Consider the following 23,579-nt stretch of genomic DNA (forward strand, 5'->3'; position numbering starts at 1 on the left):
TTTCACAATGATGTGGTACATTTAAAAAATAAATGTTGTACAAAACTCCAAACTGGTCACAATTGTAATGCAGCCAGTATTTCATTCAAAACCTGTAATTGTGCGTTCATTTGGATTGTAAACATCTCTCATCAAACAACCATTGATTCAAAATATACATCTATTGTGAAATGTAATGAGAACATTGGTTAAATCACCAAAACACAACATAATGATATTTTTAAATGGTTGTTGTTTTAACTACCAGTTAATCCAATAGCAAACAATGCAACATACGCGTTTCAAATCGCCCTTATAAGTACAGTACTATAAATTACAGTTATCCCATTAGGCGATAGACTTACCCAACAAATCTATAATTTCCACAATATCTTTCCAATGTGTAATCAAGGTGTGCTCAATGAAGACATCCTCTACAAGCATATATGCAAATCAAATGTTATTTTTCAGATTTAATCACAACATTGGTGTACTGTCTGTAATGAAATGTAATAAATTAAATTTAAGAAATTAAATTCATGAAAATAAAACAATGTTTAGCACACATTAATTTGCATCAAGCCTGTCTTGAGCATTTGGCCATAAATTCTCATCCACATCCCAGTGAATGTCCTCATTGTTCATGCACTGCGCGAAAAACCTTTGGCAGCGTGAATCCAAGCTTGACATTGGTCTGCATTGATGTCCTCGCATGCCCATCCATGGCCAGGAGGGTGGCACACTCATGGGGACGGGACGGCGCTCGTACACCTCCCACCTCCGTGCTGTAAAAAACTCCTCAATAGGGTTAAGGAAAGGAGAGTATGGGGGCAGGTATAGGGTCACGAATCGGGAATGGGCCCGAAACCATGCCTGAACCACCTGTGCATGGTGGAACCTGACATTGTCCCACACAATGACATAGGTGACCCCCTCACCTTGACAGGCCTGCTCAATTTCCTTGAGAAAGTGTGCAATGTTGTAGGATCCAAGTAATGACCTAAGTCCTACCACACCATCTTCAGTGAAAGCTGTGCACATGGAGATGTTTCCCTCACGTTTTCCAGGCACTTGGATGGTCGCCCGTTAGCCGATGAGGTTCGCCCATGGCGCAGAGTTTTGGCCAGGTTGAAGCCCGCTTCATCAACAAAGATATCCGTGTGGTGGTTCATAGCTAAATCAAGCACCATCACTAGGATCTAGGACCTGTCTGCTCGACTGACATGTCGAGAAGGCAGAGCAACGCCCTATCATGGACAGACCTCTTCCCATTTTAGCAACCATTGAGCCTATATGTTTTGACCATAAACGCTTGCTATCTAGGGATACACCCAGCAGTCTCTCAACTTGCTCAATAGACACATTATTACATCTAAAAGAGGTTTAGCATTGAGCGAGTGATTTGTCCCAAAAATTATGATATTTTAGTTTTAATGATAAGAGAATCATATGAAAAAATGTTGTGAGCATTTTCATTGTGAAAGGCAGTTACTTTATATGAAAGGTATTTCTAGATGAAACACTGATTAGGTTTGGTGAAAACATTACTGTGTGATTTTGTGTGTTGTACTTACCAATTGAAAATGTTCTTAAAGTAAAAAAAATAGCCTTTTGATTATCTGTTTTTTGTACTAAGAGTTGTGAAATTTCACCACCTACTTGTGAAAATAGTACCAAAGGGATACATTTAAAAAAAAAAATCTAACCTCTATACTATGTAGCGAGCGCGGAGAATCTCTCCCTCCCAACAGAAATGCCAAAGCACAAGACGCCTGTTAACCCTTTCATTTCTATTCAGAACATGGCAAAACGCCAGCATTACTCAGTTGGGATGAAAATACACACAATGTGCTGAGAAGATTCAGAGAATATTCAATTATAACTTTTTACATTGTTACAACACATGGCCCAGGTTAGCTCATAAGAAATGACTACTTCATTTGGTAGAGACAAATTTAGTTCATTAGGGCTGTCTCCCCATTGTTGAGGTCTGTACATTTAAAATTGACCAGGTTATATGAGTTATACTGTATGAATTCACTGTTGGTCACTACCTATCAGATCAGTGTGCTGAATGAGGGGAACCACCCCACATGGACCTCTCATTATGACACCATTGGACAGATTATAGGCTATGCAAGGCCCTGTGTTTTGTGCAATCATTTGACAAAGCAATATTTTATCCTGTATTTTAAACCTTATACAGAAATGAGAATTACACCAAAAATGAAAGCAATTGTCTGAGGACGGTGCTGAACCATCTGACTGAAAAAGAAAAGGGGACAGTTTGATGAACATCTCTAAATAAAAGGTTCAAATCCAAGCATGTCACATTATTGCACAAAACACAGGGCTCTAGATGTCACTGTTGGTCAGTACCATTGACACAAAGGTTACTACCTATCAGGTAACTTGAGTGAGAACTTCACCACTCCTTATTCAACTTGTATGGGATGGTAGAGACTTTCCTCGTTACCTGAGCTCTAGCAGCACAATGACAGTGATTGGGGTGAATTAATTTGTCGAATTCCATTGTTAAATGTTTTGTTTTCCATTTACTTGACGAACCGAACTGAAGCAAACAGAAACAAACTGTGAGGGACCTTGCTACATGAATATTTCCAATATAAACTATTATTTTTTTGTTATAAAACATTTTCCATTTGGAGTAAATGGTTTCGATTGCAAACCGTTTTGCAACAGAGGAAACGCTTTTACAAGGGAATCTGACTAATGAATATTCCTCTGGTGAGGTGGTCAGTTTCTATAATCTCTCAACTGACTGAATGTCAACAAAGCAACTATACACATAAAAACATAATGAAGATGGGTACGATGGAGACAAGGGGGCATACAAAATCACCACTGACCTTTCAAATTCTGTCACTCAGTGAATTATTTTATTTAGCTATTTGGTTTAGAACAATACAAGGCTGAAGAATGAGATAAAATAAACACGTTTAATAATGTTGACATTTGCCCAAAGGCCTATTTCATTTCCATATGGAAGTGAGATGTTTTATGCAAATAAGGCCGACTTCCACTGGGTCGTCCTCTCGAGCCGTGGTGTCGGGTTTCACCGCGAGCAGGCATGAGAGTAGGAGCGGTCGATTGCTTCATTCATTTTCTGACAAGAGTAGCGCAGCGTGTGCCAATGCAAAGTAGGCAACACTCAACCCCACTGGTTAACAGTAGCTAGGCGCTTACTTTGGTATGATATTTTGGCGGTGAGCGATGGAAATGAAAGACTCGTGCAGTGTCATTTTAACAGCATACCATTCATACGCACAGTCCAGGATACATTTGGTGGATGAGGGCTATGCGCCTCCAAGACACTCTCCTTGCAGGTAACTGGCACTTTATTGATGGAAAAGCTGCAAGATAAATGAACAAAATGTATGTTTACCTGTTTAACTAGTTTGTTATTGTGTATCCATTGATATAACGTTCAAACATATGACTGGGTAAAGCGCTTTGAGAGCGAGAGCGTGGGAAATTGGGACTTTAAATTATAGTGTCTGCTGTCAGAAGTTTACTGCCTCGCTACTGGCGGTGATGGTGAGTAGCCTAGCTCTATACAAAACGCTTTGAAGATGTTTATGGAATTAGTGCGTTGGTTTCTGCATAGCACCACATACGGTATGTGACACAATTCTGACACGCTTAAGACTTGAAGTGTTTTTCAAGTGTAGCCAATCAAACAAAGATGTGCCTTTGAAAATACGTTCTTAGCCTATTGGATGCATTAACTGCACATTTGCAGGATGATGTTGCCTGCTGGCACTGATCTGACGTCAGTTTTACATTATAGCTTCTGATGGGTCACGAGATCAGGATTTGAGCATTTCTACATCAGGAAAGCCTGAAAACATTGTTTGGGTATCTCAGATTGTTCTGGCAATTCTCTCATAGAATCAAACTTGGTAGGAAGCATGTTTTGATATGTTGTTTCTTTCATTTGAGTCACAAACCATTTAAGAAAATCATGATGAAAGTGGCCATTTTAATCCCCGTTTAAGACCTACATGCCTCATGTAAAAAAAAAAATATGATTCATTAACTGTACATGATAGACATTGGTGTCAGTGATAAGATGGAATATGTCAAGATTCTGAATATTTTTTTTACATTAATTTATTCAACATAAATATTAAATTAAAAAAGGGGTACTTCATGTTAGTATATTTTTAGACATTGTTTTTAACAATATACTCTACAAGTACCTTACATTTCCAGAGTAGGTGCTCAGCTACTTTTGACGGTATGATCCAGTTTATGACCACCACAAAGATGGTGAATGGGAAAATGGATTCAAAGGAAACTCCCTCTGCAGGTGATTTGCTGAATGTGATTGGTTAATGACCTATTAGTAATGGGCGAGTTGGTTTTTTTATGGCCAAGTGCCCCCGGTGGGTGGAGATTTCACTTAAGGACCTATGGAAGGGTCTAAAATGTATAAATTCTGGGCGAGTTGGTTTTTTATGGCCCAGTGCCCCCGGTGGGTGGAGATTTCACTTAAGGACCTATGGAAGGGTCTAAAATGTATAAATTCTGCCCACCCGGGACATTCAAATGAACTTTCCTATTGTTCAGATGGAGAGGTATAGCTCACTCTGGCTGGGTTGACTTTCAGGTGAGTCAAACAAAACTCTCAATTTGCAGGCAGTCACTTGGCAGGCACTGCACAGAGCACAAGGGGACATTTATAAAGCCGATTATGTCTGGGTACGGCCATTGAACATAACAACTGTCATTATGTGTAATTATAAATAGCTGTTTATTTTTTATATAGACACACACAAACAAAAGGAATAAGACATTGTTCAGGTTTCACCATGTCTCCCGTGGTGGATTTAACAAGCCAATCATCTAGGATTGCGGAGTCGTATTAATTAGGGCACACCGTAGCAAAACATTTTGCAACAGAAAACAAAAATGTGTGTTTGTTATTAGATAAGTTCTGGTAGGCCTTGTTTAAGTCTGTTTTCCTCTGTTTTGTGCCTAGTGAATACGACTGTAGACTGATTGAACTGCCAGGTCACTTCACCTAGCTGTGTGTGTGTTAAGGTTTGCAGGGCTACACTCATCTGGCATTGAACTGGAATGTTTATTGATGGAGTCCCCTGTTTATTATGGTTCTTGGGAAGTAACCACTGTGCTGTAAATTTAGACTTCACACAACATTTCACAGCCTCTTTCCTCCATTCTAACCATTAATTCATTACATAAAGGGAAATGTATACCACATTAGACCTATAGAAATGTTAGGCTAAAATAATATAGATAAAATATCCTTACAATTATTTTTAAAGTCTTAAGTATATCTAAATCTGTTCTTGAGTAAGAAATTAACTCTCACACGCCATTGACTAGATGTTCTGTTATTTGAACACTTTCTTAACAATTCACTCTATTTCCAATGATATGTGAGATAGCTGTTGACTTGTACTGTAGTAGGTACGATACGGTCTATGGTCTGTACTGACCGTATGTTCCACTGTGTTGCCCCACCTGAACAACCTCAGAACAGCTGTCCTCCCAGCATGCCCAGTTGTGGCCAGTTTGCCCAGACGCTCGGTGTGGCTACTTGTCCCGTGTGTGTACTTGTGCGTGTCATTGACGGGTGATGTCAGCCACGAGCTACCCGGGGTCAGGCACCGACAGGGGAGCTAATCTCTTTTTGTGTGGCATGCCAAAAAGATGTTTACCCTTGGGATATTATGGCTTCTCAGTATTGCTCTTGAATTAATTTACGTTGAAATACTTTTTTTTAGTGTGAAAGATTATCAAATGTTTCTGTGGTGAAAATTGTAAGAATATTTTGGGTGAACATAATAATCTGATGTCAGTAATGTGTTAAGACAAAACGGGCCACATGTTTTCACATGGAATGATGCTTTGACTACCAGTACAAGGTTAGATAAGCATGGAGAACATGGTGGTTCTCTCCCTCTGCTGTTTTATAAAAGGGTATCAGAACATACAGTAGGCAACATCACTTATAGTAATGGCCCTTATGATGTACGTTACAGTACTTTCACTGATCAGACTGACATTATTACAACTTTCATCCAAAATATGAGCTTGTTTTACTCCAATGTTTGTAAACAACGTTCATGTAAACAAACACCGTATAGCCTCAAATTTCAAAATCGTGGATGGTCAGTCCTTGCATCCTTCTTTGTCTATAAATTTGAGCGGTTACATTTCTGCAGCCCTATCCTTAATCATTTTGTTGTTGTACATTTGTTATGTTAGAGTCACTCAGATAACATACGAGTACAGCATAAAACCAATGTGTAGAATTGCAGGAAATTAGCTTTAAAACCGCAAAATGTAAAACACGCTAACTTTGCCTCCACTGCTGAAAGAAATCCTCGGGGAAATACTGAAATTGCAAGTCATCTGAAGATCTGAGCAATAACTTTAAGGAAGGACTGAAGGTTTGTCTAAGAACAGAATTCTCTCTGGAATCAGGTTTGCCAGATTAACTGGTGACAACATCAGGACAATTCATTGACATTTTAAGGACACACTTACTGCTTCAGCTGTTTAAACTGTTCTAGTTGTATTTTAGCCTTCAGCTGTTTAAACTGTTCTAGTTGTATTTTAGCCTTCAGCTGTTTAAACTGTTCTAGTTGTATTTTAGCCTTCAGCTGTTTAAACTGTTCTAGTTGTATTTTAGCCTTCAGCTGTTTAAACTGTTCTAGTTGTATTTTATCCTTCAGCTGTTTAAACTGTTCTAGTTGTATTTTAGCCTTCAGCTGTTTAAACTGTTCTAGTTGTATTTTATCCAGGCCACTAAAGCCTGTGCTTTTGGGAGTGGGTTGATTTATTTTAATGAGAGCTCAGCTTTCTTTATTAATTAGTCCACTTTAGTAATCATTAATCATCATTTGACCCATAAAATAATTTCATAATTTTTTAATCTCCCAATCTAGCACCATTTGAAGTGAATGTTGAGTCAAAGCTTCTTGATTGTTGAGGGTCACACCACCACGACTGATGATTAAAAAACAAAAGTGGCACAAAATAATTGAACACAGAGAAATCAGATGGACACAAAGAGGATACACCTTCACCACACTGAGAGCGCTACTGTACACTGGGATCATGTGTCTCTCACTCCCGGGTGACATCATTCCCTCCCACAGGCTAGAGCTGTGTGTGTGTGCGTACGCACAATCATGCACTCTGTGTTTTGGCGTGTGTGCACCTTTTTCGTTTCGGGACCGGCACGTGGGTTTGTGCATTTGGGTCACTGGCAGGATTATTTTCAAAGCTTACCCTCCATTGAGTTGTCAGACACACAATGGTAACCCTTGGCACACGGGTGTCTCCCCATCAATGTGCCTATTGTAGCTGGTGAAAGACGGGCTCTTTGCTGTCTTGCAACCGCTGCTGTGGTAATTAGGGTTATTGCTATATTGGTAGACTGTGCTGTTAGGCTAACGAAGATGTTTTGGAACAAACACGACTGAAATCTATAAACATCGATATTGGGTGACTGTTTATGGGTGACTGTTGGTGGTTTGACTGTTTGGAATGGATGACTAGTTACATGTAGGATTTTTGGTTGTTGGCAATTCCATGATTTTTATTTACCTTTATTTTACTAGGCAAGTCAGTTAAGAACAAATTCTTATTTTCAATGACGGCCTAGGAACAGTGGGTTATGCCTTGTTCAGGGGCAGAACGACAGATTTGTACCTTGTCAGCTTGGGGGTTTGAACTTGCAACCTTCCGGTTACTAGTCCAACGATCTAACCACAAGGCTACCCTGCCGCCCCAGGGTAGCCTAGTCGTGGTGGTGTGACCAGCTGTGCCCTCTAGATTGGGAGATTAATTTGAAATTATGGGTCAAATGATTACTAAAGTGGGCTAATTAATAAAGAAAGCTGAGCTCTCATTAAAATAAATTAACCCACTCCCAAAAGCACAGGCTTTAGTGGCCTGGATAAAATACAACTAGAACAGTTTAAACAGCTGAAGGCTAAAATACAACTAGAACAGTTTAAACAGCTGAAGGATAAATACAACTAGAACAGTTTAAACAGCTGAAGGATAAATACAACTAGAACAGTTTAAACAGCTGAAGGATAAATACAACTAGAACAGTTGATAACGGAGACTCCGATTTTTCGCTTTAAAATGTATTCCAAACAAAAACCATTGATTTTCAAACTCTATGGACAAGGATTACTTTAAACAATTTACACTGAACATTTCACAAAAACACATTTACTGGAAGTACTGTGCAGATGTGTATTTTGCTAACAGAATTACGGTAAAATCTCATTTTTTTTGTTGAAGCGACCACGTTTTCCAAAAACTCTTGGGTCTTTTTTTTCTCATGGAATTTACCATATCCACGTTCAGTGACTTCACTTGTGAAGTGTGTTGATGTCACAGGAGAAGTCTGTTGTGGATGGTAACTTAGTCTGTTGTGGATGGTAGCTTAGTCTGTTGTGGATGGTAGCTTAGTCTGTTGTGGATGGTAGCTTAGTCTGTTGTGAATGGTAGCTTAGTCTGTTGTGAATGGTAGCTTAGTCTGTTGTGAATGGTAGCTTAGTCTGTTGTGAATGGTAGCTTAGTCTGTTGTGAATGGTAGCTTAGTCTGTTGTGAATGGTAGCTTAGTCTGTTGTGAATGGTAGCTTAGTCTGTTGTGAATGGTAGCTTAGTCTGTTGTGAATGGTAGCTTAGTCTGTTGTGAATGGTAGCTTAGTCTGTTGTGAATGGTAGCTTAGTCTGTTGTGAATGGTAGCTTAGTCTGTTGTGAATGGTAGCTTAGTCTGTTGTGAATGGTAGCTTAGTCTGTTGTGAATGGTAGCTTAGTCTGTTGTGAATGGTAGCTTAGTCTGTTGTGAATGGTAGCTTAGTCTGTTGTGAATGGTAGCTTAGTCTGTTGTGAATGGTAGCTTAGTCTGTTGTGGATGGTAGCTTAGTCTGTTGTGGATGGTAGTTTAGTCTGTTGTGGATGGTAGCTTAGTCTGTTGTGGATGGTAGCTTAGTCTGTTGATGGTAGCTTAGTCTGTTGTGGATGGTAGCTTAGTCTGTTGTGGATGGTAGCTTTTCTATAAATCACTTCCCATTTCACTGTAGCGTTTTTACAGCATGTTTTGTATTTGGGCAACGTGACGAGGAACTACAGTGACCAGCCTGAGGAAGTTGTTCTTCTGCCTGACTAAATGGATCAGCGAAACCCATTTGAGAGTTTCAAGAATTTTCTGTTTCTATCGACACATTTTTATCACCTTTTGACATGCACCTGTGATGAGAAATGCATGAGAAATGCATGAGAAATGCATGGGAAATGCATGAGAAACGCATGGGAAATGCATGCCTTGTTGAAATGGAAATATCACTGTGAAGCAATGCAGTCTGTTATTTTGTGGTAAGGAAGATGCACTTGATTGACGGGTCAGATACGTGTGCCCATTTATTTCTGAGGTCATACAGCTCATGACTTGTATTACCTAGTGAGTGAACATGTCCCCTAAAGGCACTCATAACCTGACAGGTTACAAGGAAACCACAATGGAAGGAAAGGTTCGGTAGTTCATAATGGGGATTATCAGAAACGAGAATGAGGTTTGTCTCTATGACCTGTCTCCTCCCCTTAAGGGATCATAGCTTTCACCTGGTCAGTTTGTCATGGAAAGGGCAGGTGTTCCTAATGTTTTGTCCATTCAGCAGGTTAGGTGAACTGAATTTTAAGTGTGCGTGCGTGCGTGGTCACTGAAAATGTAGTGAATTTGAACTTTACCACTTAAGATGTGACCGAAACGAAGCACACTACTCAAGTACTTCCCACGTTGACTCAGTGTTGACATAGTGGAATTGAAACCCCCTTGCTACGGTGAAGATGTTGGGATGGAAATACCTGCCATAAATCCTTTTTCAATAAAACACCTGAATGTGCAGTGGGATCATTCCATATGAATTCAATAACTTTCTGACTACATACATGGACAAACGTGTATGTAAAGGCTTGGTTCAAATCCAAAGGGGTGCAGTCAAAGTTATTCATATGGAACGACCCAGTGATAAAATGTGATAGGTTAGCAATAAATAGGACGATGACTGAGACAAATGAGCGAGTGACTGCCTGGTCTGGCATTTTTGGCAATGCTGCCTGTCCACATTCCACTCCTCCGCTCTCAGGTAGGACTGAGTGAGAGATGGATGCTGTACATGCTGACTGACGTTTAGGCATTCATCATCTTCCGGAGGTAGAGAACCAAGCCATCCAGAACAGCTGATCTACTTTGTTGTTGCTCTCCATACCTGAGGGGCTTGGGGTTGGAGAGAGGCACTGTAATGTTATACCTGAGTGGACTGGAGAAAGACTGATCTACTCTGCTGTGTTTCTATACCTGAAGGGCTTGGGGTTGGAGAGAGGAGCTGTAATGTTATACCTGAGTGGATTATGACTGGACTGGAGAAAGACTGATCTACTCTGCTGTGTTTCTATACCTGAAGGGCTTGGAACACAGAGAGAGGGGCTGCCACTATACACAAGTAAACAATTTTTTAAATTTTTTTTATGTAACATTTATTTAACTAGGTAAGTCAGTTAAGAAAAAAAATCTTATTTACAATGACAACCCACTGTTCCCCGGAAGGCTAACTGTCTTGTTCAGGGGAAGAACAACAGATTTTTACCTTGTCAGCTCGGGGATTTGATCCAGCAACCTTTCGGTTACCAGTCCAACACTCTAACCACTAGGCTACCTGCCGCCCTGCACACCTGTAACCGGTGTGAAATGGCTAACTAGTTAGCGGTGGCATCACTCGCTCTGAAACCTTGAAGTAGTTGTTTCCCTTGCTCTGCAAGGACAAGTTGCTTTTGTGGAGCGATAGTTAATGATGCTTTGTGGGATTGTTGATGTGTTCAGAGGGTCTCTGGTTTGAGTCCAGGTTGGGGCAAGGAGAGCGACTGAAGCAACACACAGATTATTATAAAAGCTGTTCTGTCCTGATAAAGGGGAAGAGGTTGGACAGTTGACAGCGACTCTTGTAAACCGTTGAGGGTGAGCGGCTGCTTTATCAGCTGAAGAATTGTTTATTTGCTGTGGAGGATTTATTGTTTTATCATTCTATGCTGCACGTGAATGATCAATTACGCAATCCTCCTATGTCTGTATTCAGAACTTTGTTGTCAGGAAAGTAGTTTTGATTTTACTGCAATTTGAGTTAACTGACTGATGTGACAGGATTACTGGAACGTCTTATTTAAAAATAAAAAAATGACAATAAGAAGACCGTGATTTGTGAGACTAATGACTACTTTGTGCCTAGATCCATTTTTCATGGAGAGATGTTGGTTGTTACTGTAGTGCTAACCTTTGGCTGGAAACAGCCTCTGAAGTCATAACATTGCACCTGACAACTATAACAATGTAAAGATGATCTTTCAACCAGAATAATTCTGTGGATAATATCAAATGAACACGATTATCTCTCTAAAGTAGAAAAAAGATACGGCTGAAATGAGTGTTTAATTTCGTCCTCGTTTCACTGCCTCTTCCTACAATAATTGCTTTGTATAGCACGGCAGGAGGCAGTGTCAATTTGAAAGGGAAATGATCACTATGGAGTTGACATACGCTCTGCTCTCTCTCTCTCTCTTTCACACACTCACACTGTAGTCAGTTGTGTTGTGTAGTCCACACTGAGATGGAGTTGGACATGCAAGCCTGACAAAAACGGTAGGCAACTCATGGTTGAAAGTCTTTTAAAGGCTGTGCCCCACTACAATGGGGCCTCTCAAGCATCATTTGATGTTCTGAATCTGTTTGGGCTACAGATGGTCACCTGTGCCCCAGCAAACAGCAGCTCTTTTAAAACTATGAATGTTGTCACCCTAAAATACCACAAATGTCATTCCAGGGTATATATAACCTGTTCTTTTTGAGCCTGTTGGCCAGATGTTAGATTTAATTTCTATATTATGTGAACTATTTTTAAAGTCTGTTTTTAGTTCTACTGAATGCACTTGGCTCGGTTTAAAGAGCTCATGTGCCTAACTTGATAGAAACTTCCAGTGTAGTGAGGGAGACTTTATCACGTTGCTGTGTCATACTGGCTGGATGTCTGCCTGCTTGAACGCCAATAAAACATGAAATGACCCAGGGCATCGATACATCACTCAGAGATGCACAAAAACAATTTAACATTACGAAATGGGTGAACCTTTCCTTAAACGTTGTCACATTTACAGTGCATTCGGAAAGTATTCAGACCCCTTGACTTTTTCCACGTTTTGTTACGTTACAGCCTTAATGTCCCCTCGTCAATATACACACAATACCCCATAATGACAAAGCAAAAACAGGTTTTTATAATTTTTTTGCAAATAAAACCCATTTAAATCTGAAATCACATTTAACATAAGTTTTCAGACCCTTTACTTTGTCGAAGCACCTTTTGGCAGCGATTACAGCCTTGAGTCTTCTTGGGTATGACGCAACAAGCTTGGCACACTTTTGTATTTGGGGAGTTTCTTCCATTCTTCTCTGCAGATCCTCTCAAGCTTAGTCAGTTTGGATGGGGAGCGTCGTTGCACAGGTATTTTCAGGTCTCTCATGAGATGTTCGATCAGGTTCAAGTCTGGGCTCTGGCTGGGTCACTCAAGGATATTCAGAGACTTGTCCCGAAGCCACTCCTGCGTTGTCTTGGCTGTGTGCTTAGGGTCGTTGTCATGTTGGAAGGTGAACCTTAACCCCAGTCTGAGGTCCTGAGAGCCCTGGAGCAGGTTTTCATCAGGGATCTTTCTTTACTTTGCTCAGTTCATCTTTCCCTCAATCCTGACTAGTCTCCCAGTCCCTGCTGCTGAAAAAAACACCCCACAGCATGATGCTGCCACCACCATGCTTCACTGTAGGGATGGTGCCAGGTTTCCTATAGATGTGACGCTTGGCATTCAGGTTAACTTCTTGGTGACGGGGGCAGTATTGAGCAGCTTGGATGAATAAGGTGCCCAGAGTAAACTGCCTGCTACTCTGTCCCAGATGCTAATATATGCATATTATTAGTAGTATTGGATAGAAAACACTCTGAAGTTTCTAAAACTGTTTTAGTGATGTCTGTGAGTATAACAGAACTCATATGGCAGGTGAAAACCTGAGACAAATCCAACCAGGAAGTGGGAAATCTGAGGTTTGTAGTTTCATTTAAGTGATTGCCTGTCCAATATGCTGTGTCTATGGGGCCAGATTGCACTTCCCACGGCTTCCAGCAGATGTCAACAGTCTTTAGAAAGTTGTTTGAGGCTTCTATTGTGGAAGGGTGTCAAATAAGAGTTGTTTCAACAAGTGGACTAGGCTGAGGCCAGTTGTTTACTGCGCGGTCACGCGGGCGCGCTGTTCCTTCTTTTTCCTCTGCAATGAATACGCTATTGTCCGGTTGGAATATTATTGAAGATTTATTATAAAAAGACCCTAAGGATTGATTGTAAACATCATTTGACATGTTTCTACAAACTGTATTTCTCCGGATGTTTTGGAGGCATTTGATTTTTTTTTTTTTTTTTTTTTACACCTCTCTTTGGTTGGAAAATGGCTGAATGATTTCTGTGACTAGTTGCTGACCTAACATAATTAATGATATGTTCTGCTTTTGCCGAAAAGCCTTTTTGAAATCGGACACTGGTTGGATTAACGAGAAGTGTATCTTTAAAATGGTGTAAACTACTTGTATGGTTGAGGAATTTTAATTATGAGATTTCTGTTGTTTTGAATTTCGCCCTGCAATTTCACTGGCTGTTGGCGAGGTGGGATGCTAGTGTCCCGAACGATCCCAGAGAGGTTAAAGAGTAAAATCTTTGTTTCATCAGATCAGAGAATCTTGTTTCTTTTGGTCTGAGAGTCCTTTAGGTGCCTTTTTGGCAAACTCCAAGCGGGCTGTTATGTGCTTTTTACTGAGTAGTGGATTCCGTCTAGCCAATCTACCATAGACCTGATTGGTGGAGTGCTGCAGAGGTGGTTATCCTTCTGGAAGGTTCTAATCTCCACACATAAACTATGGAGCTCTTTCAGAGTGACCATTGGGTTCTTGGTCACCTCCCTAACCAAGGCCCTTCTCCCCCAATTGCTCAGTTTGGCCCGGCGGCCAGCTCTAGGAAGAGTCTTGGTGGTACCAAACTTCTTCCATTTTTAAGAATGATGGAGGCCACTGTGTTCTCGGAACTTCAATGCTGCAGAAATATTTTGGTACCCTTCCCCAGATCTGTGCCTCAACACCATCCTGTCTCAGCGCTCTACGGACAATTCCTTCGACCTCATGGCTTGGTTTTTATCAACTGTGGGACCTTCTATAGACAGGTGTGTGTGCCTTTCCAAATCATGTCCAATCAATTTGAATTTTCCACAGGTGGACTCCAATCAAGTTGTAGAAACATCTTGAGGATGATCAGGATGTACCTGAGCTCCATTTTTGAGTCTCATAGCAGAGGATCTGAATACTTATGTAAATAAGGTGTTATTGTTTTTTTAATAAAGTTGCAAAAAAAAAAATGTGGTATTGTGTCTAGATTGAGGAAAATGTATTTCATTCATTTTAGAATAAGGCTTTTGAATATTTTCAGAATACACTGTAAATGGGGGGGTTCTAATGTTGACCTAAATATATGGTTTGGTTGTTTATGTGATTATGGCAAATTTCAACGACTTCACTTTTTTTCATTCACCATTTCTTTTTTTTTGTTTGTCAACAGGTCAGGAGTTTACAGTCCAATAACATTCATATAATAGTACATCTCTAGTCTAGATAGATATGTTTTGTATGTCTAGTTGCTCTTTGGCCATTTGGTAATGATGGCGTACCAGGCTCCTGCTATCTTTTAAAAGGCCAAACAGGATGTAACTGCTGCAGTCAAGAGTAGCCTGTTTCAACATGCACTGCTTTCCCTTCCAAATAACTGACATCAACTTGTGATGTTACAGGCTGTTTGTAATGTAACTACCAGGTTTGAAAATACAGTTAAAGGTACTTTGTTGAAGAAGGATGAGTGGCCATTTTACAGTATTATTGGCGGCCATTTTCAATTTGTACTGCAGATTTGACAGTGACGTAATGCTAGGCTAATCAACAAAACAGATGGTGTGTGGGGGGGGGGGGGGGGGGGGACGTGACTTCATGCCACACACACTACATGAGCTATTTTGGCTGCGGGAGTCTAAAACACGAGTTCTGGACAAAGTGGAGACAACACAAGATGGTATTCCATTGAATTTCCATAGATGGACATTAGTCATGGGCAGCAACGTTAGTCAACATATGATGACACTTTGTTATGTCATGACCAGCATGTGACCACTGACCAGGGCCTATCATCCTTTTATCAAGGTACTGGACCAAAACATCCCCATACAACTCATGAATCATTACTGATGTTTTGGGTCGTATCCCACTCTTCACACAAACCCCCATCCGTCCACTAACGCCACTCAAGCAACCTATACATTCCCAATCAAGTGTATTAATCAGTGAGGCAGCCATTACATCCTTGTTTTTATTTGATCTGTAGTTGGAGGATGTAGCCTGCTGTTATGTTGTTAATGCTTTTTACCAGACCTGTACTAAAAAGGGCGCTCTGTGCTCACAGCCCCTCCTTTTTAGTGTGTTGCGTGTGTGTATGTATGCGTGTGTATCTATTTTCTTTGAGGCCATAATGACCTTAGTGAACCCAGGTAGATCTGAGGGTGTTGAGGGTCTGCAAACTAAATAGTGGCTCCTGACCCGCGGCGCTAGACCGGACTCTCTGTGTGACCGGTAGGAGGGGAATTGGCTCTTGCTCTTCACTAACCTGTAACAGGGGCCTATTGTATGCATCTTCTGATGAGAGCAGGGGGGGGGGGGGGGGGGGGGGGCTTGCTGATGAGAGCAGGGGGGGCTCGCTGATGAGAGCAGGGAGGGGGGGGCTCGCTGATCAGAGCAGGGGAGTGGCTCGCTGATGAGGGCAGGTGGGGGGTCTGGTGATGAGGGGGTGTTATGATAATGGCAGGTGGATGAACTGGCGATCAGTCGTCTAGCTAGCCCCACTCAGATAATCAGATGTGTAGGAAGGGGAAAGTCCCATTTTTGTCTTTTAATGTCACTGAAGAAAGTGTTCAAGAAAGAGACAGAGGTCAGGCCCATAGTACGACTGGTCAAGGAAAAGATTGATAGCGGACTGACTTTGGATCAGTTGTTGGTTGGGCTTTAGCCTACAAACCAGAATGAATGTAATGCTAGCTGTGACCAGGTCTGGACCATATGCACCAGACCCCCAGGTGTATTTTTGGAAAGCCAGATGTTCCAGCCCCTAGCCAGGGGCTTATTAAGGAAAATTAGTTTTAGTTTCGACCGTCACACTGATTTAAGATCAACATGTGTTGTTCTTATTTGCACAGTTTTAAAGTTGGAAAGATAAAGTCTTTAGGTTTTAGACACGTGCGCTACAGTCAGCAATTTGGAACGTGCACTATTTTGATTTCATCGCTTCGTAAAGTGTATGGCCAATTGAATCAGTAGGAGATCTGGGAGAAGGTTTTAGCTGCTTCACTTATGAAGGAAGGGGATGCCAAAGTGGCTTTGGCAGGTTTTGAAGGGCGCGCTTCCAATACTTTACTTTCCAGCAGTGGGCCACTGGCTGCACAGGAGAGCGGTCTTGGTCGGACATGTTTTAAAGCTGCAGTGAGTGAGTCGAAACACGTGTAAATGGTTATGCTTTTCGGGGGTATTGTTGTTGGACTCTGGCCTTGGCTCTCAGGCCCTGGTGTTGACATTCTTGGAGGAATTAGGTCATGATTGGAGGGCTCTTGGTTTTCTACTCCAATTACAGACCTCCGTACCCACTCCCTGCCCTCGCTCTGCTTTCTATCCATCAAGACCAGCCAGCTCCACATGTTTCCAGTTTCTCCATCACCATTGACCTACATATGTTTGGGGAGGGCGGGGGTGGTCATTTAAGGAAATATTCATATTTTATCTTTGATTTTGAATTACTTTGGTGCTCCAGTAATGATCTGATGTAAAAACAATCAAAATATATTTAATTGAAATGATTGTTTTGAGCAGAGCTTTTTGTAAGTTTTTCACTTATAACAGGACAGCTGGGATGCACAGCAAGAGTTATTTGAAGTTGTTTGTATTCCAGGTTTGTCACATTTTAAGAGGGATCTGTATTTGTACTATTCCTAATTAGACTCATTATGGGTTAGGTTTGCCCTTAATAGAGCCATTTCTTAAATGTACCACAAGTTAACTGCCATGTCCTCTCTCTCTTTCTCCCTCACTGTCTTTCTGACTCTTTCTCCCTCACTGTCTTTCTGACTCTTTCTCCCTCACTGTCTTTCTGACTCTTTCTCTCTCACTGTCTTTCTGACTCTTTCTCCACTGGATCTGTCAGAAAGAGAGGGAGCGTGAAAGAGGTGCAGAGATGTGGGCATGTAATGACCTTTAAAGAGGTAGTTGAGGCTTGGTGAAGATTAAAGCAGAGAAGAGGAATTGTAAGCAGTAAATATGTCGGCAGGGGGGCCGGGGAGCGGAGAAGGGGAGGGGTGGAAGAGAGACTGGGAGAGAGGGAGTGAGGGAAGGAGGGGAGAAAGCTGGACACTGGAAACTTGTGTGCCGCGGAGTGGGAATGGGATGGAGGGAGAGCGTGAGAGAGGAGGTGTGTGTGTGTGTGTGTGCGGGTGGGAGGAGAGATGAGTCTCTGTGGAACCCAAGCTCTGTCTGTAGGAGGATATCCTGAGATAGTTGTCTCTGTCTCTCGCTCCCTGCCTGGCTTCAAACAGATTTGTTTATATACTCTAGACAGGCACCTCTCTTTTTTAGATCACTAGAGTTCACTCGCTCCCCTCTTCTCTCGAGCTGGATGAGGAACTGAAAGGTAATGTGATTTTTCCTCCTGAAGTGTGTGAGTGATTCTTGTGAAGTGGAACATTAACACATGGACTGTCTGTATTGATGGTGGTGTGAATGAATACATATTGTATTTACTAAGATATTTCCTTAAAGGAACATTCAGTACCTTTTAGCCAGAGGTCATGCATTATGACTTCTAATTCCATTTAGTTATTTGTATGAATGTTTTGATTTTTGTGAGGGGCAAAGATATTTCGGAGCAATTTTTTATTTAGGATATCCTACCAAGAAGCACACCTGAAGACTTAGGGATTGTAGTACATTCATTATATCTGAATTGACTGTAGTGGAACGGTACCCACATGATGGACGAGAAAGGTTTTTGAACGGAATGATGGTTCTATAGGTTTCCTAAGCTGTGGTATGACTACTGCATGTATCCGCTGTGGTATGTGTACTGCATGTATCCGCTGTGGTATGTGTACTGTATGTATCCGCTGTGGTATGACTACTGTATGTATCCGCTGTGGTATGACTACTGTATGTATCCGCTGTGGTATGACTACTGTATGTATCCGCTGTGGTATGACTACTGTATGTATCCCCTGTGGTATGACTACTGTATGTATCCACTGTGGTATGGGTACTGTATGTATCTGCTGGCGTATGGGTACTGTATGTATCCCCTGTGGTATGGGTACTGTATGTATCCCCTGTGGTATGGGCACTGTATGTATCCCCTGTGGTATGGGTACTGTATGTATCCGCTGGCGTATGGGTACTGTCTGTATCCGCTGGCGTATGGGTACTGTATGTATCTGCTTGCGTATGGGTACTGTCTGTATGGGTACTGTATGTATCTGCTGGCGTATGGGTGCTGTATGTATCTGCTGGCGTATGGGTACTGTATGTATCTGCTGGCGTATGGGTACTGTATGTATCTGCTGGCGTATGGGTACTGTCTGTATGGGTACTGTATGTATCTGCTGGCGTATGGGTACTGTATGTATCCGCTGGCGTATGGGTACTGTATGTATCCCCTGGCGTATGGGTACTGTATGTATCTGCTGGCGTATGGATACTGTCTGTATGGGTACTGTATGTATCCGCTGGCGTATGGGTACTGTATGTATCTGCTGGCGTATGGGTACTGTCTGTATGGGTACTGTATGTATCCACTGGCGTATGGGTACTGTATGTATCTGCTGGCGTATGGGTACTGTATGTATCCGCTGGCGTATGGGTACTGTATGTATCTGCTGGCGTATGGGTACTGTCTGTATGGGTACTGTATGTATCCGCTGGCGTATGGGTACTGTATGTATCCACTGGCGTATGGGTACTGTATGTATGGGTACTGTATGTATCCGCTGGCGTATGGGTACTGTATGTATCCGCTGGCGTATGGGCACTGTATGTATGGGTACTGTATGTATCCGCTGGCGTATGGGCACTATGTATCTGCTGGCGTATGGGTACTGTATGTATCCGCTGGCGTATGGGTACTGTATGTATCCGCTGGCGTATGGGCACTGTATGTATGGGTACTGTATGTATCCGCTGGCGTATGGGCACTGTATGTATGGGTACTGTATGTATCCGCTGGCGTATGGGTACTGTATGTATCCGCTGGCGTATGGGCACTGTATGTATCCGCTGGCGTATGGGTACTGTATGTATCCGCTGGCGTATGGGTACTGTATGTATCCGCTGGTGTATGGGCACTGTATGTATGGGTACTGTATGTATCCGCTGTGGTATGTGTACTGTATGTATCTGCTGGCGTATGGGTACTGTATGTATTCGCTGGCGTATGGGTACTGTATGTATCCGCTGGCGTATGGGCACTGTATGTATGGGTACTGTATGTATCCGCTGTGGTATGTGTACTGTATGTATCTGCTGGCGTATGGGTACTGTATGTATCCACTGGCGTATGGGTACTGTATGTATGTGTACTGTATGTATCCTCTGGCGTATGGTTACTGTATGTATCCGCTGGCGTATGGGCACTGTATGTATGTGTACTGTATGTATCCGCTGGCGTATGGGTACTGTATGTATCCGCTGGCGTATGGGTACTGTATGTATCCGCTGGCGTATGGACACTGTATGTATCCGCTGGCGTATGGGCACTGTATGTATCCGCTGGCGTATGGGCACTGTAAGTATCCGCTGGCGTATGGGTACTGTATGTATCCGCTGGCGTATGGGTACTGTATGTATCCGCTGGCGTATGGGTACTGTATGTATCTGCTGGCGTATGGGTACTGTATGTATCCACTGGCGTATGGGTACTGTATGTATGTGTACTGTATGTATCCGCTGGCGTATGGGTACTGTATGTATCCGCTGGCGTGTGGGTACTGTATGTATGTATGTACTGTATGTATGGCACTGTATGTACTGTATGTATCCGCTGGCGTATGGGTACTGTATGTATCCGCTGGCGTATGGGTACTGTATGTATCTGCTGGCGTATGGGTACTGTATGTATCCGCTGGCGTATGGGTACTGTATGTATCTGCTGGCGTATGGGTACTGTATGTATGGGTACTGTATGTATCCACTGGCGTATAGTGAATCACAGGAAGCCATAGTGACTGTAGTATAGCCTACCGTACATAATGGGTCACTGGAATGGTGTCACCCTGTCCCTACACTACCAGCACCTGAGTTAGGAATCTCTCCATCTAAAACTCTTTACTCTTCAACTTGAATTTATTTGAATAAACCTCCTTAACATGACCTGAGGGGAAATGGCTGGGTAGAACTAAGTGTGTCTGTGTCATACATACCTTAACTGTTCTGTATTTCACCTAATAAGGCTTCTTTCATTTTGGGGTTGAACCAGATGTTTCTTGATATTTTAGAGACTGGAGATTAACCACTCTGTGAATCAACTGAGGTGTCTTAGTGTGTCTACTATTGACTCTGTTCTAGGAAAAACAACCTGGGCCAGTATTCACAAAGTGTCTCAGAGTAGAAGTACTTATCTAGGATACATTTTTTTTTTTTTTTTTTAAGATCATAAGATTTCTAAGATGTTTTGTGTATGCTGGTCCTGACCTATGCCCCCTCAGTTGCCAGCATCATAGCAGGTGACGTCGCTGTTGTTCAGAGATGGTGAAGGGTTGTTTTCAAGTTGTATTAGTACGGGAATGAATGGTATACTTCCTCCAAACGAAATGCTTCTGTGCTGAACAGCTGTCACCCACACACACACATCCAAACCTGCTCTTCAACAAGCACAGCATATTTCTTTGTGTCAACAAACCAACCTTACACATGGAATTGTTGTTTTATTCTGCACACATGGATTCCTAGAAAAAGGTTGTGTTCATTTGAATTGTCATGATATGTGCATGAGGAGGCCTGCGTTTCTAAACCTATATCAATAGGGATAGTCATAAGCTCAAAGTGTTCTTAGCTTATTCTTTGCCTCTACAGCCCATCATACTAGCTACTCTTCCTGTAATGAACGGCATACTGTAGACCTGTATGTTATTCTGTGAAATCTCATGTGATAGCATGAGGGGTGTGAGGGTGGAGGGGTACCCAGGGGAACAAAAACCCATTAAAACAAAGTTCCGCGCCATCCACACGCCCAGCATGCATCATTCTAATCAATAACATCCCCCCTAAGTGTGGCCAGGGCCAGCTTCCTGGCACACACACACACACACACACTTATCAATATTTGAATACAAACAAGCAGGCATACCTTTTTCCCTGAATACTGATGTGCTTTTGGCCCTACGTGAGCTTGCAAACAAAATTGTTCATTGTGCAGCAAATTTAATTTGAACAGAATTGAATGACATTGGGATGGTTTCCATGCTGAATAGATAGTAGGAAATCCCTTACAGTCCTAGGGAAGACCCCTTTAACCTTCCCCTTGACTCCTATTCATGTCCCTCCTCCAGCTGTAGAGGGGGAGAGAAGGGTGTGTATGACACTGCCCTCAGTACTCTGCCACGTTCCTTTCCCAACCTATCATTCTTTGGACCAGGAACCCCCTATCCCAGCATTGACCTGGTCCATCGGACCTGACATCAGACTCCATCGGACCGCATCAGACACGGGCCCAGCCATACAGGTTTAAGGGGCCAACAAGCCACAACAAGGTGCTGCTCTCCTGACCACTCATAACTCTGCCTGTCTGAAATGAAAAGGCCTGTGATGTCACGAGGCCTCTCTGTAATTAGGAGTTGTAATGGGAACCCGGCTGTGACTGGAAGCAGGCAGACCTGTGGGAAGAGATGGCTTAATAGGAGGATGGATGGACTCCGCATGATGATGGACAGTGCATTCTGAATGTATTCAGACCACATTTTTCACATTTTGTTACTTATTCTAAAATGTATTAAATGTTTTTTGTTTCTCATCAATGTACACACAATAATGTACACACCAAAATGACAAAGCAAAAACAGGTATTAAGATATTATTGTATAAAAAAATATATATATATGTATGTATATATGTATATATACATCAGTATTTAGACCCTTTACTCAGTACTTTGTTGAAGCACCTTTGGCAGCGATTACAGCCTTGAGTCTTCTTGGGTATGAAGCTACAAGCTTAGCACACCTGTACTTGGGGAGTTTCTCCCATTTCTTCTCTACAGATCCTTTCAGGCTGGATGGGAAGCGTCCCTGCACAGCTATTTTAGGTCTCTCCAGAGATGTTCGATCGGGTTCAAAGTCCAGGCTCTGCCTGGGCTACTCAAGGACATTCATAGACTTTTCCTAAAGGCACTCCTGCATTGTCTTGGCTGTGTGGTTAGGGTCGTTGTCCTGTTGGAAGGTGAACCTTCACCCCAGTCTGATAACCTGTTTCAGAGCGCTCAGGACTTCATCAAGGATCTCTGTACTTTTCTCCGTTAATTTTTCCCTCACTTGACTAGTCTCCCAGTCCCTGCCGCTGAAAAACATCCTCACAGCATGATGCTGCCACCACCATGCTTCACCGTAGGTATGGTGCCAGGTCTCCTCCAGATGTGACTCCTGTCATTCAGGCCAAAGAGTTCATTCTTGGTTTCATCAGACCAGGGAATCTTGTTTCTCTTGGTCTGAGAGCCCTTTAGGTGCCTTTTGGCAAACTCCAAGCGGGCCGTCATGTGCCTTTTACTGAGGAGCGGCTTCTGTCTGGGCACTCTACCATAAAGGCCTGATTTGTGGAGTTCTGCAGAGATGGTTATCCTTCTGGAAAGTTCTCCCATCTCCACAGAGGAACTCTGGAGCTCTGTCAGAGTGACCATTGGGTTCTTGGTCACCTCCCTGACCAAGGCCCTTCTCCCCCGATTGCTCAGTTTGGCCGGGCGGACAGCTCTAGGAAGAGTCATGGTGGTTCCAAACTTCTTCCATTTTAAGAATGATGGAGGCCACTGGGTTCTTGGAGACCTTCAATACTGCAGACATTGTTTGGTACCCTTCCCCAGGGTAGCAGTTTTCCCTCCTGTATCAGTCACTGATTGGTAAATTAGTCTAGCCAGCTATCTAAATTTGTTGTCAAATTACAGATGGTAATGGTGATGATGATTTGGTATTTTCTCTGCCCCATGGCAAAATGTGTAGATTACAAGAAATGTGAAAATAAGTATCTCCACTGTTGAGAGGAGGGCCTCTAAAATGTTTTACTCGCAAGTTGGGACCCCCGCAACAATTTTACTTAATGCCCCCAATAGGCTACGGCCGGCACTGACTCCATGTGTGGGTATGGATACACAGACCCGCGAGCCACT

At 42.4% G+C, this 23,579-nt stretch overlaps 1 protein-coding gene across 1 annotated transcript in view; it reads left to right on the forward strand.

Annotated features, from left to right (window-relative positions):
• Nucleotides 1-3,057: 3,057 nt before the first annotated feature.
• Nucleotides 3,058-23,579, forward strand: part of LOC139420194 (rho GTPase-activating protein 18-like) — a 38,090-nt gene continuing 17,568 nt past the window's right edge. The window contains exon 1 of the mRNA XM_071170014.1: nt 3,058-3,326. Coding sequence (XP_071026115.1) covers nt 3,214-3,326 — 113 coding nt within the window. The 5' untranslated portion in view covers nt 3,058-3,213. The remainder of the gene's footprint in view (nt 3,327-23,579) is intronic.

Source organism: Oncorhynchus clarkii, chromosome 11, assembly GCF_045791955.1.
Source record: "Oncorhynchus clarkii lewisi isolate Uvic-CL-2024 chromosome 11, UVic_Ocla_1.0, whole genome shotgun sequence".
In the NCBI taxonomy this organism is placed as follows: domain Eukaryota; kingdom Metazoa; phylum Chordata; class Actinopteri; order Salmoniformes; family Salmonidae; genus Oncorhynchus; species Oncorhynchus clarkii.